This window comes from Gorilla gorilla, chromosome 9 (assembly GCF_029281585.2).
Source record: "Gorilla gorilla gorilla isolate KB3781 chromosome 9, NHGRI_mGorGor1-v2.1_pri, whole genome shotgun sequence".
Taxonomy (NCBI): Eukaryota; Metazoa; Chordata; class Mammalia; order Primates; family Hominidae; genus Gorilla; species Gorilla gorilla.
This window is the reverse complement of record NC_073233.2, coordinates 137,891,872-137,909,273: the sequence shown is the minus strand read 5'-3', so window position 1 is coordinate 137,909,273 and position 17,402 is coordinate 137,891,872. Positions and strand designations below refer to the sequence as shown.

General features: G+C 43.2%; 1 protein-coding gene across 2 annotated transcripts in view; it reads left to right on the top strand.

Moving 5' to 3' along the window:
* PRDM10 (PR/SET domain 10) overlaps nucleotides 1–17,402 on the top strand; it is a 105,017-nt gene that overhangs the window by 29,618 nt on the left and 57,997 nt on the right. For both annotated transcript variants that reach the window (XM_055356396.2, XM_004052435.5), the window contains exons 2-3: nucleotides 12,284–12,470; nucleotides 15,462–15,626. In XM_055356396.2, the coding sequence (XP_055212371.2) occupies nucleotides 12,402–12,470; nucleotides 15,462–15,626 (234 nt within the window). In that variant the 5' untranslated portion in view covers nucleotides 12,284–12,401. The remainder of the gene's footprint in view (nucleotides 1–12,283; nucleotides 12,471–15,461; nucleotides 15,627–17,402) is intronic.

Here is a 17,402-nt window from a genome sequence, read left to right as displayed (position 1 = left end):
ATATCTAAGTTGTCTTTTGTCTTGTGCCAGTTCTTGCTGGGAAGGTTCTAGCTTGGTGCCTCTTACCTCATTGGTTTCCTTAGCTCAGTTATGCAGGTCCTCATTCATTGCCAACTAGCTTAACTTAATTCACTGTTTTTGGTTCACAGACCTTGAACATTTGCATAGAACTGTTAACAGACATTGCTTAATTTTCACCACTTTTTACCCTAGCAGGTTGCTAATTTGGGCCTTCCTGTGACACTGCTTTTCTCCTTCACTACTCTGCATCAAGCTTTTCTTTGATGTGTGGTTGTTATTCAGAGCTTTTATAATCTCATAGGATTACTCTAAAATTTTCAAAGTGGGTATTTTGTAATGAGCTAATTTGTGTCCTAGAACTTTTATCTTAGACAAAAGAAAGAAAGAGAAAATACAAATAAAGGAAGAAAAAGGCGCTAAAAAAGTGAAAAACATTTTTGTAACAAGGAGGGAGGGCTCGTCTCTTGCCAGGGGACCACCTTTAAAGGCCTGGGTTTTTGAAGGACGAGTTTTATGTCCAGATCACTGCCCTCTTGAATCTCATTAGCTCTTAAACAGAGGTTGCTGACTTTGCTGGACTATTGTGATGGCTGGTAAAGCACTTTTCCTTGACTTGGGCTACAGAGTGCAGGACTGTTTCTCTAAGCGGGCAGTCAAGGGCCACAAGCTTAATGAAAGAAAGACAAAGCTAAGATAAACAGTGTTATGCAGAATCAGGAATTTCTTGTTGAAGACTCCTCTAAATCCTTTCCATGATTAGTCCTGTGGCCACACTGTGACCTGGGGTAAGAGTGTTAGAAGTCTCAGCCTCTGATTCTGGTGTTGCCTTTTGCTTGCTGTGAACTTGACATGATTTTATAAAATAGAAGTTGTTCTAGATGATCTGTTCTCAAACTATCCTCCCTAAAACACTAGTGTTCTAGAGCTGGACAGAGGTGTCTTTCATTTAATAGAAATCAAGGATAGAATTTAATTCTGAATTTTCAGTCTCACAAATTTTTGTTAACTCTTTGTTGCTATTGTTGCCAGTCATTTTGAGAGGTGACAGCATGCTGGCAGTCCTCAGAGCCCTCGCTCGCTCTCGGCACCTCCTCTGCCTGGGCTCCCACTTTGGCGGCACTTGAGGAGCCCTTCAGCCCGCCGCTGCACTGTGGGAGCCCCTTTCTGGGCTGGCCAAGGCCAGAGCCGGCTCCCTCAGCTTGCAGGGAGGTGTGGAGGGAGAGGCGCGAGCTGTAACCGGGGCTGCGCGCGGCGCTTGCGGGCCAGCTGGAGTTCCGGGTGGGCGTGGGCTTGGTGGGCCCCGCACTCGGAGCAGCCGGCCGGTCCTGCCGGCCCCGGGCAGTGAGGGGCTTAGCACCCGGGCCAGTGGCTGCGGAGGGTGTACTGGGTCCCGGCCCACTGGCGCTGCACTCGATTTCTCACCGGGCCTTAGCTGCCTTCCCGCGGGGCAGGGCTCGGGACCTGCAGCCCGCCATGCCTGAGCCTCCCACCCCCTCCATGGGCTCCTGTGCTGCCCGAGCCTCCCCGACGAGCGCCGCCCCCTGCTCCACGGCACCCAGTCCCATCGACCACCCAAGGGCTGAGAAGTGCGAGCGCATGGCGCAGGACTGGCAGGCAGCTCCACCTGCGGCCCCGGCGCGGGATCCACTGGGTGAAGCCAGCTGGGCTCCTGAGTCTGGTGGGGACGTGGAGAGTCTTTATGTCTACCTCAGGGATTGTAAACACACCAATCAGCACCCTATGTCTAGCTCAGGGTTTGTGAGTGCACCAATCGACACTCTGTATCTAGCTGCTCTGGTGGGGCCTTGGAGAACCTTTATGTCTAGCTCAGGGATTGTAAATACACCTATGGGCACTCTTTATCTAGCTCAAGGTTTGTAAACACACCAATCAGCACCCTGTGTTTAGCTCAAGGTTTTTGAGTGCACCAGTGGACACTCTGTATCTAGCTGCTCTGGTGGGGCCTTGGAGAACCTTTGTGTCCATACTCTGTATCTAACTAATCTGATGGGGACGTGGAGAACCTTTGTATCTAGCTCAGGGATTGTAAATGCACCAATCAGCACCCTGTCAAAACAGTCCACTCGGCTCTACCAATCAGCAGGATGTGGGTGGGGCCAGATAAGAGAATAAAAGCAGGCTGCCCCAGCCAGTAGTGGCAACTCGCTCCGGTCCTGTTCCGAGGTGTGGAAGCTTTATTCTTTTGCTCTTTGCAATAAATTTTGCTACTGCTCTCTCTGGGTCCACACTGCTTTTAAGAGCTGTAACACTCACTGTGAAGGTTTGCAGCTTCACTCCTGAACCAGCGAGACCACGAACCCACCAGAAGGAAGAAACTCCAAACACATCTGAACATCAGAAGGAACAAACTCCAGACGCGCCACCTTAAGAGCTTTAACACTCATCGCGAGGGTCCACGGCTTCATTCTTGAAGTCAGTGAGACCGAGAACCCACCAATTTCGGACACAATTTTAGTCAGCATTAGGATGTGACAAGTGAACAACTGGCAAAAAAGTTGGTGGAAAACTTTGGACTATCTAATCTTCCTTCATTTAACACTTAAAAAAAAAAAGGGGGGTCGGGTGCAGTGATTCATGCCTGTAATCTCAGCAATTTGGGAGGCCAGGGTGGGTGGATCACCTGACGTCAGGAGTGCGAGACCAACCTGGCCAACATCGTGAAACCCCGTCTCTACTAAAAATACAAAAAGTTAGGCATGGTGGTGGACACCTATAATAATCCCAGCTACTCTGGAGGCTGAGGCAGGAGAGTTCCCTAAACCCAAGAGGCGGAGGTTGCAGTGAGCTGAGATCGTGCCACTGCGCTCCATCCTGGGCAACAAGCGAAACTCCATCTCGAGAAAAAAAAAAAGAAAAGGTTGGGTATGATTGTTACATGGTTCATTAGTGGAGTCATTTATACTGGAATCATCATGCAGGTCCAGTGTTCTTAGTTTGTGGGAAGAGAAGCAGTGTAGATTTGTGGCTGAGCATGTGGGCTAGGCAGCCTCGTGCCCAGGTTACATTGTAGCTCCTCTGCTTCTTAGCTGTGTTACCCAGGCGAAGTCGCTTCGCCTCTTTCTGTCTCCATCCATCACTTGTAAAGTAGAGATATAATGTGCCTACTTCAGAAGTTATTGTGAGGATTAAATGAACCAATATGTGTGGTTAGTGTAGTGTCCTCAAGATTCCTCCCTGTTGAAGCATGTGCCAGAGTTCCCTTCCTTTTTAGGGAACATGTCTGGTTCATAACAAATGCTATTATAACATAACATGTCAGCTATTAATATTTCATGGTGCTATGTCTTCAGGGTCCCTGACATCTGAACATATTTCAGAACTGTGGGCCTAGAATTTCTCTTCTAATTCTGAAATTAGTTCCGTTATTCTATGCCATAGAATTTGATTTCCTATTATCTTTCTTCCTCCTTTTTATAACTCAGTATCTTAAGATGTGTTTTCTCTGTACACAGAGTAAAATCACTTATTTTTTTAGTTACCAGCTAGAATCTAATCTTAAGTATGAGTTTAGAAGGTGTGTTTTCTGTTTCTTGACATACAGGTGTTTTGTGTTATGCACAATTTACCATTGTTTTGTTTTTGTTTTTGTTTTTGTTTTTTGAGACAGGGTCTCACTCTGTCACCCAGGCTGGAGTGTGGTTGCACAATCTCAGCTCACTGCAACCTCTGCCTTCCGGGTTCAAGTGATTCTTGTGTCTCAGCCTGCTGGGTAGCTGGGATTACAGGCACGCACCACCATGCCCGGCTAATTTTTTTTTTTTTTTTGTATTTTTAGTAGAGATGGGGTTTCGCTATGTTGGCCAGGCTGGTCTCGAACTACTGACCTCAAGTGATCCGCCCACCTTGGCCTCCCAAAGTGCAGAGATTACAGGCATGAGCCACTGTGCCAGGCCTTCCTATTTGTTAAATATCTAATATTCTTAGTTCTTTATCTTTATATATGAAGAAGGTGGAGCTCAGAGAGATTAAGCAAATTGCCAAAAGCTATAAGTGGTAAATCCAAGCTTTGAAGCTAGGCTGTCTGATTCCAAAGACGACTCTAATACAAATATGTGCAAATCCAGCCCAAGGCCTGTAGTATTTATGGTAACTCACTTAAACCAAGCCCAAGTATCATTTCTTTAAATGGAGACTAATTGCTATATAAATATTCCTGAAGAATGCTCTTTTTATGCTTGGGTCAGCAAAAATCACCATATAGCTAGTGCATATTCGTTGAAAGAAAGGTGAAATATTAAATTTTTAAAAATGAGCAATTGCTTGTGTATCAGGCCAGAGTCTCTGGGTCAGCTACGCCTTTTCCCCTAGAGGAAGCTTCCTGTCTGAACATATGTTTTTGCTAGCTCTGCGGCGGGGGAGTGTGTGGCAGGAGAGTGCCCAGCACCTTGCCAGCCTCCTGGCATCTGCTATTTACACCCTACCCAGCCTTTTTTGCTGCCTTGAGGTTTTTCCACTGCCAGGCAGCACAGAGCTGGCTGCTGTGTTAATTTTGTTGTTGTTGTTATGATTTGATTTTTTGCACTCATCGTTTGCTGTGTTGCTATATTGCAGTGTCGATGGGTGCATCAGCAGATATTGCTTAATTTTTGCCACATTTTACCCCAGCAGGTGGATGGTGAGTGGGTAGGGCTGTGGGGTGAACGGCACGATGGGAACTCAGGGCTCCTAGGAGGGCAGGTGATGGTGGAGGCTGGCACACTAGGCTCCTGAGTCCTACGTCCTGGGGGGTTCTGGATGTTGGCTTTAGCTGAGAAGGGCTTAGTGATGTTAGGAATGAGGCTGGTGGGTAGTGAGGGGGTAGGATTGCGGGGTGGGTGGTGGGAGCTCAGGGTAATATCAGAGAGAGAACAACAGACAAATTCTGCCTCCACCACCCACTCTCTTCTGTGGAACCTGGTCCCCGTCTGTCTGGGCTGTTCCCTGGGCCCATCCACAACCCCCTCCCCAGACTGGCACTCACCCTCCTCCGTTTTTGTCCTCATCTTGCAGGCTCATCAATCTCCCTATAACTTCTTTCCATAGCATATCTAGAGTTGGATTTCAGGGAGAGAGCCCACAGTTTGTGCTAGTTAGTTCATAATGAGCCGGAAAAGTTTATTTGTAAGTGCATTGTCTGGAATGTGGTACACTTCTTTCCTTATCAATAATGACGTGTCTGGCATTTGAGGTGCAAGGCCAGTACAGAAACCTTTGTTGCTTCTTAATGTGTCTGAGGTTAATAATGTACCAACAGTGCTGTGGAACTTAACCACTGTGTGTCACAACATTTTAAGTGAAATTGTGTTTGTAGCTCAGCCTGGGATTCCAGGTACTCATCTGCCTTTGAAGCTGAATCTGGGCCTCTTCCTCCACCTCTGTGTGCAGCTGATGAAGGCAGGAGCTCCTGCATCCTAAGTCCCTGGGAGTTCAGGATGTTGGGTTTAGCTGAGAAGGGCTTAGTGATGTTGTTGGGGAGGCTGGTGGATGGTGAGTGGGTAGGGCTGTGGGGTGAAGGGCACGATGGGAACATAGGACTCCTAGGCGAGCAGGTGATGGTGGAGGCTGGCACACTGGGATACTCCATTGTCTGGCACCTGCCCAGCCTTATCGCTGAACTAGCTGGAAAACTAGGGGTTTATCCTTCCTTCCTAATTCCCCTCACTCTTCATCACTGTCACTCTCACCCTGCAAGTGTCGCCATGGGGTGAGCTGCAAAGTGGGGTGTCATCTCTCCATCTAGATTGTGAGTTCTCTGGGAGCAGTTTTTTGCTCACCTTTTTCTCCCCAGTGCTTGCCATGTACTAAAAAATGTGTTTGATGTTCACCAAGCATGAAAAAAATTGCTACCCTTTCTTGAATGTTCATCGTTGTTATGTGATCACAAATATTGCCATATTTTATTGAGTCTAAGATGTTGATGGTAAGATACACAGTGATTTTACACATTAGTAAGAAAGAAAAAAATCTTGCCAATTGTACTTCTGACACAAGTGGTTTTTTTTGTTTTTTTTTTTGTTTTTTGAGATGGAGTCTCACTCTGTCACCCATGCTGGAGTGCAGTGGCGCGACCTCGGCTCACTGCAACCTCCGCCTCTCTGGTTCAAGCAGTTCTCCTGCCTCAGCCTCCTGAGTAGCTGGGATTACAGGTGCATGCCACCACGCCAGCTAATTTTTGTATTTTTTTTAGTAGAGATGGGGTTTCACCATGTTGGCCAGGCTGGTCTCGAACTCCTGACCTTGTCATCCACCCACCTCGGCCTCCCAAAGTGCTGGGATTACAGGCATGAGCCACCACGCCTGGCTTCACAAGTGCTTTCTGTCATTTAGTATTTTAATTATATACTTATTGAAAGAGCTCTTCTAGATTTGTTTAGACATTGATTTTTATCATATCACTCTTTGGCATACAAAAGAGGGAACATATAAAGAGAAATAGATTGACTAAGATATTCCTAAAATTTCTCCAAGAGTCTGATTCCTCAGAATGTTTTTTGACTCGGAGTTCTTCATGTGGGTGGTTTTCCACACAGTATCATTCTCTGTGCCACCAAGAGCATTGTTGATGTGGCGTTTCTTAAAAGAGGGCACACCACTGTCTCCAGGAATCTCCTCTAAGCATCTATTACCTGTTCTGCAAATTTTAATCCTGCTGTTTTCTCACTCAACCTCAGGCCATTTTTTCCCCCGTGAATCTCAGTAATAACAACACATCATGCAGCTTCATCCACATGGGCTGTCTTTTATACCCAGGTTCTGTAAGGGCCTCGGTTGGTTAAGGTCATTTTTCCAATGGTAGATATTTGCTTCTCTAATAAAATTTATGCCCTGCTACTGTTCCCATGTCTTTCGGTTTTAATACCAAGTTATGGTGTCATCTTTTTGAAGACATTTAAAGTGGCAGTTAGGCTCAGTATGTCAACAGTGCACATGACTCATTCGAAGTGAGATCACACATGAGTGGGCAGTGACCCTATGTCCTGACTGCCACCTGGATGACAGTAACTGCAAGATGCCACTGATTGTAAAATAGATCCCTATTTCAGAAATGTTAAAACATGGGGGGAAAGTGCTTTGTAGACTTGATGAAATACATAACATGTAGTTAATTTTTACAGCAACCATGCAGGGCAGGTAATTTGGATTTTTTATTTGTTTGTTTGTTTGTTTTGAGATGGAGTCTCCCTCTTGTTGCCTAGGCTGGAGTGCAGTGACTCGATCTTGGCTCACTGCAACATTCACCTCCCAGGTTCAGGCGATTCTGCCGCCTCAGCCTCCCGAGCAGCTGGGACTACAGGCACACGCCACCAAGTCTGGCTAATTTTTGTATTTTTAGTAGAGATGGGGTTTCACCATGTTGCCCAGGCTGGTCTCGAACTCCTGACCTCAAGTGATCTGCCCGCCTCAGCCTCTCAAAGTGCTGGGATTACAGGTATGAGCCACTGTGCCCGGCTGGTAATTTGGATTTTTAAGTGAGGATACTGAGGATCAGAGTGTTTGGCTTACTAATGCCCCAACTAAGTACATGGAAGATTTGGGAGCTCAGAACCCAGATTTGTCTGATTGTAAAGTTCACACTTTAGATACTGTACAACACTGTTCAGGAAAAAAACAACTAGACTAGAAGCTGCAAGAAGCCAGGGATCTTTTTTTTTGTATTTTTTTTTTTTTGATAAACATGTTTCTTAAGGACCTAGAACAGTGCCTGGCACATACCGAGTACTAGTAGATACTTGTTGAATAAAGTCAATCATTAGAGAGAAAATAGAAATGCAACCATATCATTCTCTTCCTGGAAATGAAATCTCTAACTCTTTTGGGACAGGGGGAAAAGGACAGAAGATGGCTGCTGTTTTGTAGACAAGGTATAGTTGTGGCTGTCCATTCCTTCAGGTCTGTAGGAGACACAAGAAGATGAGGGGTGAGAGTCTATCCCTGGTTACCAGAGCTGTCAGCACCTGCCAGCTGGACAGCAGTAACATGGCTCCTGCCCCTGGGATTCTTCTACCGTCTCCTGTAAATCAAAATCAACAGGGCTGTAAACATTGTGGAGTTAAAAAGAAAATTAATAAAGGAAAATCAATATGACAAGCCTTACTATCAAAGATAGTCATATACAGGGAATGTATTGTTAGATTTCTTTTCTTTCTTTCCTTTTTTTTTTCTTTGAGACAGGGTCTTGCTGTGTCGCCCAGGCTGGAGTGCAGTGGCACGATCTGGGTTCTCTGCAACCTCTTCCTTTTGGGTTCAAGCAATTCCTGTCTTGATGATAAAATCCTCAGCCTCCTGACTTGCTGACAAATCCTCAGGCTGACCTCAGGCTGATCTGCCTGCCGCGGCCTCTCAAAGTGCTGGGATTACAGGCGTGAGCCACCGTGCCCAGCCAAATTGTTAGATTTTTAAAGAGTATAAAATGTTTTGAAAATTCTGAAGCTCTGTATGGCTCGTTTGTGAAATATGAAAATTGATATATTTAATCATCTGCTATATACTAGACCTTGTGCCTAGAGTTGTTACATACATCATTTCACCCTCACAATAAAATTATCTCCATTTTACATATGATAATCACTTTAACTGCGCTAGTATCTTCCCTCAGAGATTCCAAAAAATGTGGGATACTAACACATAAAATGCAAGATACATTGTAAAGCAATGTATGTCCAAAGTTCTCATCATAGTGTCACATGTAATTGCAAAATATTAGAAATAACCTAAGCGTTTATGAATGCAAGATTAAAAATATGCAGCTGTAATGAAGAATGAGGAATGTCTGTATATATATGGAACAGTATGAAAGGTATGATATTACATGGGACAAACAAGATATAGAAGAAATGCTACCTTGTATGGAATCAGTAGTGTGCATCTATTTGTGGTTGGAGAGGGAGAGAGTATATATGTATGCTTGTGTGTATGCACACAAAATAATTTTTGGAAGAAAATACAATAAATTGATAATATAGGTTGCTTCTGAGGAATGGCTAGGGCATTCCAGGTGGGGAGATTGTCCACTGTATACCTTTTTGTGCCTTTTGAATTTTGAGCCAGCTGCATTTCCTACCTATTAAAAGAGATACAAATAAAATTAAAATAGAAGAAATAAAGTATACCTTTCTAGACATGAAAACAAAGACGAAAAGACTCTCTGGGCTGCGTGTGTTTTGTGAGGGCATGGGCTGTACCTGCCCATCCCCGCAGCACACCAGTGCCTAGCATAGTACACGCCTGAGCATTTGCGCCATCAGTGAGCTGAGCTGAAGGAAACAAGCCACTCACATTCCTCTGTCGGAAGGACACCACATCTCTTCTGTGGTGTCTCTGCTAAAAATACATATCCTGAATCTAACCATGAAGAAACATAAGACAAACTTAAATTGAGGAGCATTCTGAAAAATAAATGACCTGTGCATTTCACAAATGTCAAGGTCATGGCAGACCAAGAAAGAGCAGGGAACCGTTTGGGATTGAAGGAGACTGAAGGGCAGGACAGCTGAGCGTGCTGTGTGCAGTACCGGATTGCATCCCAGGCCAGGAGAAAAAATGTCGTATTCTTTTTAAAGGACATTCATTAGAGTTGACACAACTTGAATAAGGTCTGTGAATTAGGTAATAGTACTGTTACCGTGTTAACAGCCTCATTTTGATAGGAGTACTGTGGTTATAAGAAAATCTTCTTGTTTTTAAGAATTAGGCACTTAGGAATTTAGGGGGAAGGGGCATTGTGTTGGCAACTTACTCTCAAATGGTTCAAGTGAGAAAAGGGAGGGAAAGAAAGAGAGGGGAAATAGTAAAGTAAACATGGTACAATGTTAACATTCAGGGAACTGGAGTGAAGAAACACAGGAATTCTTTGTACTATTTTGACAACTTTTATGTCTGAAGTTATTTCAAAATAAACAACTTAAAAAAAAAAGTTTCCTACATGGAACATGTTATGACTTACTCTTCTCTTCTCTTCTCTCTTTTCTCTTTTCTTTCAGCAGGGTCTCTCTGTGTTGCCCTGGCTAACCTTGAACTGGGCTCAAGGGATCCTCCCCCTCAGCCTCTTGAGTAGCTGGGACCACAGGTGTGCGCCACCACGCCAGGCTCTGATTTTGTAATTACTGAGCCTTTTATGTCCTTTTGTACAATTTTGTAGTTTTCTTCTTATAGATCTTTAGATGATTGGTGACATTTATTCCTTTCTTTTTTTTTTTTTTTGAGATAGAGTCTCACTCTGTCACCCATGCAAGAGTACAGTGGTGTGATCTAGGCTCACTGTAACCTCTGCCTCCCAGACTCGAGCGATCCTTCCACCTAAGACTCCCAAGAAGCTGGGACCACAGGTGCACACCACCACACCTGGCTAATTTTTGTATTTTTTGTAGAGATGGGGTTTCACCATGTTACCCAGGCGAGTCTTGCACTCCTGGCCTCAAGTGATATGTCATCCTTGTCCTCCCAAAGTGCTGGGATTACAGGTGTGAACCACTGCACCCAGCCTATTCCTTTCTTAATACTTTTTGTTTCTTTAAATAATGGCTTTGTTGACATATAGTTTATATACCATATGAAACTCACCCTGAATATCTTTGTATATATTTTTAAATAGTACTGCTATATAAGGAAGTTATGCTTTAAAAAATCAGCTTTATTAGGGTATAATTTAAATGTAGTAAAATTCACATATCTTAATAGGTTGATGGCTTTTGACACACATATTCCTTATGTAACCACCACCTCAATTCAGATGCAAGATACAGGATATTCCTATTCCTCCACGAAGTTCCCTTGTGTTCCTTTCTTCTTACATTCACCTGTTGGTGGACATGGCATTCTTTCAAGTCCTCCCTAAATGGGGATTGGAAGAGTAGGGCGCATGCAGGGTGAATAAGTGTGGTGGAGGGTACTGCAGGGTGGTGATGAGAATGATAATGTTGAGGCAAAGCAGGAACAGGCACCTGGGTGGCTCAGAAGATGGACATGGCATCCCCTCTTTTCGAGAGTTGGGCACAGACTTTCGAAGTTCGCGTACCTTCTCGTTCTTTCTTCTTTGGTCTTTATTCTGGCATTGTGGCTGCTGCCCTGTTCACACAGCAAATGTCAAGTGGACTTTTAAAATACCAACATTTTATCATCATCAAAAGGGAAGACTGACTACCTTAAAAAGCCTGTTTTGGGAAGGAATAAGATTTTGAGATGCAGGTATTGTGCATGTTGAAGTTTAGTAAGGCTTTTTATTTGGCCGCTAATCACTCCAACACTGCATGTGAGAAAAAAAGTTTGTATTTGCATTCACCAAATTTTTTACGCAGAAAATGTAGCTCCCTCCACTTGCCGCTTTCCTCTCATCTTGAGACTTATTATTCTGCTGTTCATTTTGAGTAAAGGTGGTATGGGAAGTTAGTGTCTACAAGGAAAGAGCCTGCATTTGGCATCTGAGAAACTCATTCTCCTCATGAGAACTAATTTTAATTAGAACTAATATTTTTAATGAGGATTGCATTAGACAAACATGCACACATTTATGTATACACAAATATATATGCAAAATATATAATTTTATAAGATATTATATATATACACACACACCCCCAGTGAGTGTTTAGAACATAGCAAGCATGCAATACATTATATTATTATTTTTTTAAAATTTCTTTTTCTTAAATAGAGATGGGGTCTCGCCGTGTTAACCAGGCTGGTCTCAAACTCCTGGCCTCAGGTGATCCTTCCATCTTGGCCTCCCAAAGAGCTGGGATTGGCCGGGTGTGGTGGCTCATGCATGTAATCCCAGCGCTTTGGGAGACCAAGGCAGGTGGATCACTTGAGCTCAGGAGTTTGAGACCAGCCTGGCCAACATGGTGAAAACACATCTCTACTAAAAATATAAAAAATTAGCTGGGCATGGTTGCTCGTGCCCGTAGTCCCAGCTACTCAGGAGGCTGAGGCAGGAGAATCGCTTAAACCTAGGAGGCGGAGGTTGCAGTGAGCCTAGATTGTGCCACTGCACTCCAGCCTGGGCAACAGAGCGAGACTCCATCTCAAAAACAAAAACAACTCCTCCCATTCCCCCCAAAAAAACCCAGAGAGCTGCAATTACAGGTGTGAGTCACTGTACCTGGCCTATACTATTATTACAAATAATGTCTTCATTTTTACATTTTTTTGCCCAGTTGTGTTGCTTTTTGACAAAGCTTTCTTTTATTATTTGTGGTTGAAATTATAATCTATTAAAATGTATTTATCTACTGAAAGTCTTGGTTCCTTTTCTGTGTTTTCTCAGGCATGCTGCAGACAGACCTTTCCGTCCTTCATGAACACACGTGTGGTAGACAGATGACTGTCCTGTACCCTGTGCTGCTCTAGGTGTGCCAGACGTGGAGCTGTCCAGTTGGGAGAAGATGGATTCCAAAGATGAAAGTTCGCATGTGTGGCCGACATCTGCAGAGCATGAACAGAATGCCGCACAGGTGAAGACTGGTCTTTTCCAGCTTGGTATTGAGAGGTTTTCAGCTGGACTCAGTTTGCTGACAGCAAAGAAATACAGCTGCTATCTAGTAGTGACTAGTCGTTAGGAGCCGACATGAAGAACTCGTACACAAGGAATAGGGACTGTTTTGGCCCCTTGAATGCTCCATCGATGTGGCTCACCGTGAGTTAGGAGAGCTAGACCACCAGCTATAGGCTTCTCCACCTTGTCTGCAATTTACTGTCATAATCTGTTTTACTACCCCGCTTTATTTATGTTATTGGTGCTGAAAACCTCAAACTATAGTTTGTTTCTTTTACGTTATCCATAGGAGTTTGGTCCTTTGTGTGTAATGAGTACAGGTATGTCTATAAAGTGAGTGGCCTTTTCTTTTCTTTTTAAATTTAGAATGTAAGCCTGTAAGTCAAAGTTGTTCCATTATGAGTCAGCCACTTTAGAGGTTAGTCACTTGACCAAATGCTGCTGTCATCGATGATCTTTGCCTTTCAGATTGCTCCTAGAACCAACCACATGTTATTTTGGCTGTTCTTAGCAAAGGCAAATCTCTGCATTTTTGGTATGGAATTGAATTTGGGATGATTAGCAGTCATATGGAGCCATGTTTTATGTGTGACCAAAGTATAAAACTTAATTTTTAAACATTGTAGTAAACATACACGTGTAATGTTTCATTAAATTACATAACCATAGTACTAGTATTAAAATCAAGAAGTTAATTGAAACATTTAAGTATGCAGATTCTATTTAATTTAAGCAATATAATAAATATACAATAAATAAAATTGGTTATCTGGTATGATTAAAAAGTCTCAGTATGGACCAAATATGGTGGTTCATGCCTTTCCCAGCAGTTTGGGAGGGCAAGGCAGGAGGCTCGATTCAGTCCAGGAGTTTAGGACCAGCCTGGGCAACAAAGTGAGGCCCTGACTCTACAAAAAAAAAAAAAAAGAAAAATTAGCCGGACATGGTGGTGCATGCCTGTAGTGGTGCGGTCATGTCTCCAGGAGGTGGAGGCTGCAGTGAACCATGACTGCACCACTACACTCTAGCCTGGGTGACAGAATGAGACCCTGTCACTAAAAATAAAAATAAATAAAGTCTTAGTCTGATTGCTTAAAAAAGTTCCACTGATGTTTTCAGCAGAGTATATGAGCATTCTGTTTTGTTTCTCCTGGAAATCATTTTGAGGTCATTTCCATGCAGCTATGTATTTTGGTATATCTTATTTATAAACAAAATTGTAGTTCATTAAAAAGCAAAACAAAAGAAAATCTGGTTGTGACACTGCATGACCAGGGCCCTGTCTGTGGGTAACCAGATAGTAGATAGCCAAGGTCAGGGTCCCTGTGGCACTCCTTCCTGCCAACTGGTTCTTCCGCCAGCTGGGAATTCTGATTTAATGAGTGATGAAGACCAAGCAGAAAAGCTTGGATAGCTTGTCTGGAGGAAACATGTTTTCCCTTCTTAAGTACTGAAACTAGTTCAAGGCTTTGATGTTAATGAACAAATCTAAAGTCACAAAATTGTCTTATAGCAATTAAGCCTGCTTAAATATGAGCCTAATTTTTCCAATAGACAAACTTTATCTTCCCAGACAAATCAAATTTATGTAGAAGCCAGACTAATCATTTAGTGTAGAGGTGGAAGTTTGTTGTATTTCTGTGGTGTTTGATTACATTTTGTCTCTTAGGTTTCCTTCTGGGGATTAAATTAGTTTATATTATCTTTGGGATCTACTATCCTTCACTAGAGAAAACTGACATAAAAAAGTTAGGTCCAAAGCCAAGGCAGTATAAGAGCAAGGATTCCACCCTAAGAGTGCATGACTTCGATAGCAACACATACATTATTTCTCTCCCAAATGTGTGCTTGGGCCATCTGCTTCCAGACCTTCAATATCAGGCATCAGGCCATGTGCCAAGCTCAGGCCTTCAAGAATTCAATCCTCCAAAGCTGACCACTCAGAAAATGTTTTACAAAACTTGATTTCTGCTTTAGTTCTTTAGGTCTTGGGAGAAAATTATTTACCCTGGTGACAGCTGAAATAGTTGTCCAGAACCTCCTAAAAGTACTTTATTAGAATTTTCTGTGTCTTCACCTACCCGGCAAGGAAGAGTTCTATTCCATTCATTGATTCAGCAAGCATTTACTGATATGCCTCCAGTATGTACTTTGTGTATGAAACAACTTGCAGGAAAGAAAGTGACCTGATTTTATTTTATTTTATTTTTGAGATGGAGTTTCACTCTTCTCGCCCAGGCTGGAGTGCAATGGCGCGATCTCGGCTCACTGCAACCTCTGCCTCCCAGGTTCAAGCAATTCTCCTGTCTCAGCCTCCTGAGTAGCTGGGATTACAGGCGCCCCCCACCATGCCCAGCTAATTTTTGTATTTTTTTAGTAGAGACGGGGTTTCACCATGTTGGCCAGGCTGGTCCTGAACTCCTGACCTCAGGTAATCCACCTGCCTCGGCCTCCCAAAGTGCTGGGATTACAGGTGTGAACCACCACGCCTGGCCAAAAGTGACCTTATTTTAATGTGTCTGCTGAAAGACACTATTAGTTATAAAATAGAATTCTTATGATGTGTTGACAGCAATTGGCTTTTGAGTCTTGATGTATTTTTTCACACCACAGAGTAATTTGTATGTTTTATTCTGATAGTGTTGTCAAGTAGGAATCTTCAGTGTCGTTTCCAGGATCAATTAACCACGCCCTTATTACTCCCCAAAAGAGTTATCTGCATTGGCCATTTGAGGCAAAGGGGAATTTAAGTCGGTTGCCTAACATTTAGCAGTAAATCAATGACAAGGTCCTTGGATCCTGCCCTAGTCACCACCTCGGTGTAGACAAAAGTGTATCCATCCCCATTCTCCTGTCATTGGGGATCTTTTAGAAACCCAGGTGTGCTTGTTGATCACTTACCTTCCTGATACTGATTTTGTTCTTTGTCTTTGTCTCCTTTTTATGCCAGGTGCACTTTGTTCCGGACACTGGAACAGTGGCTCAGATCGTCTATACCGATGACCAGGTTCGCCCCCCGCAGCAGGTGGTGTACACGGCAGATGGTGCCTCCTACACATCAGTGGATGGTCCAGAGCACACGCTGGTGTATATCCACCCGGTGGAGGCTGCGCAGGCAAGTGAAGGATTATCTGTTTATAATTTGCTAATTAACCAATTAACCAATTACTTGTGTTTACTTTCTGTCAGTCATTGTGCTAGGTACTGGTGATGCAGTACGTATTCAGATAAGATTTGTGCTTTCAGCCAGGCGCGGTGGCTCACGCCTGTAATCCCAGCACTTTGGGAGGCCGAGGCAGGTAGATCACGAGGTCAGGAGTTCAAGACCAGCCTGGCCAAGATGGTGAAACCCTGTCTCTACTAAAAATACAAAAAAGTAGCTGGGCGTGGTGGTGGGCACCTGTAATCCCAGCTACTCGGGAGGCTGAGGCAGAGAATTGCTTGAACCTGGGAGGCAGAGGTTGCAGTGAGCCAATATTGCGCCACTGCACTCCAGCCTGGGTGACAGAGCAAAACTCTGTCTCAAAAAAAAAGATCTGTGCTCTCAAGGAGCTTGTAACCAACTTGGCAGAGGAAGATGTGATTTATTTCTTGACGCTAAATGCAATAAGGAGTTAGAGCATGGGTTCGTATATAGCTCTTCTCTCCAGTTGACTAGGTTATGAATTTGTTATTATTCCTAAGTATCAAGAACCAGGCCAAAAATGGCTCTGTGAAAACATACAGATTATTTCAGCTAAATATGTAAGAAAGGGTCCTGCTAAGCTTATTAGCTACCACTTCTTAATAACTTACTGATTTGCAAGGCTGTACTAGAAGCAAAGATGTTTACTGCTAAAAGCTGTACAATTATAGCTGCTTTTATTTTATTTTTTGCCAGTGACTTGCAGTATAGCTTCCAAATGAGTGACACCAATATCCCCCAACATATAAATGTTAATTTACATCGTTAGCACTTTACAATGTATAAAGTACTTTGAAATGTATATCTTTAACATCTAAATTCCATACTTTTATAGTAGCATCTTGGTAAGAAAAATTTGCCCTCATTTGATATTTAATAAAGAGGCTCAGATCACTCCCAAAAAGAAATGAGGCCTGCCTAATTAGTGCCTTTCAAATCTACATAAGTATGAAATCACTGAAGACTTAGTGGTACTTTTGGAATACCCCTGCCTATATTAAAATAAGATTAGTTTATGTAAGAATGTCCTGTGACCAACTTTCAGTTTATTACAATGTTACTAAATGTCTGAATTTGGATAATTTTTATTTTGTTTACTTATTTTTTATTTTTTTTGAGACAGAGTCTTGCTCTGTCTCCTAGGCTGGAATGCAGTGGTGCAATCTCAGCTCACTGCAACCTCTACCTCCCGGGTTCGAGTGATTCTCCTGTCTCAGCCTCCCAAGCAACTGGGATTACAGGCACCCACCACCACAACAAGCTAATTTTCTTATTTTTAGTAGAGATGGGGTTTTGCCATGTTGGCCAGGCTGGTCTCGATCTCCTGACCTCAGGTGATCCACCTGCCTTGGCCTCCCAAAGTGCTGGGATTACAGGCGTGAGTCACCACGCCCAGCCAGATTTTTAAAAACTTTAGAAGAAAGGACATTTTGACATTTTTCTGGATTAGAGATATTAACTGTGGTGCCCTGGCTACAGTAGTTTCGAAGAATTTTCTCTAGTTAGCTTGCTGCCTCATGAGCCAACTTAGTTTATGATGATTAATTTTTTTTTTAATTATGACTTTACTGACTATATAGAAAAGAACTCATGGAACATTAAGTTCAATTTATTTTCCTTCTACTTCTCTTCTGATAATAAACATGCACTTACATTTGAAATAGCTGTAATCCTTGGGTATGCAATCCTCTTCTAGATGCCTGTCTA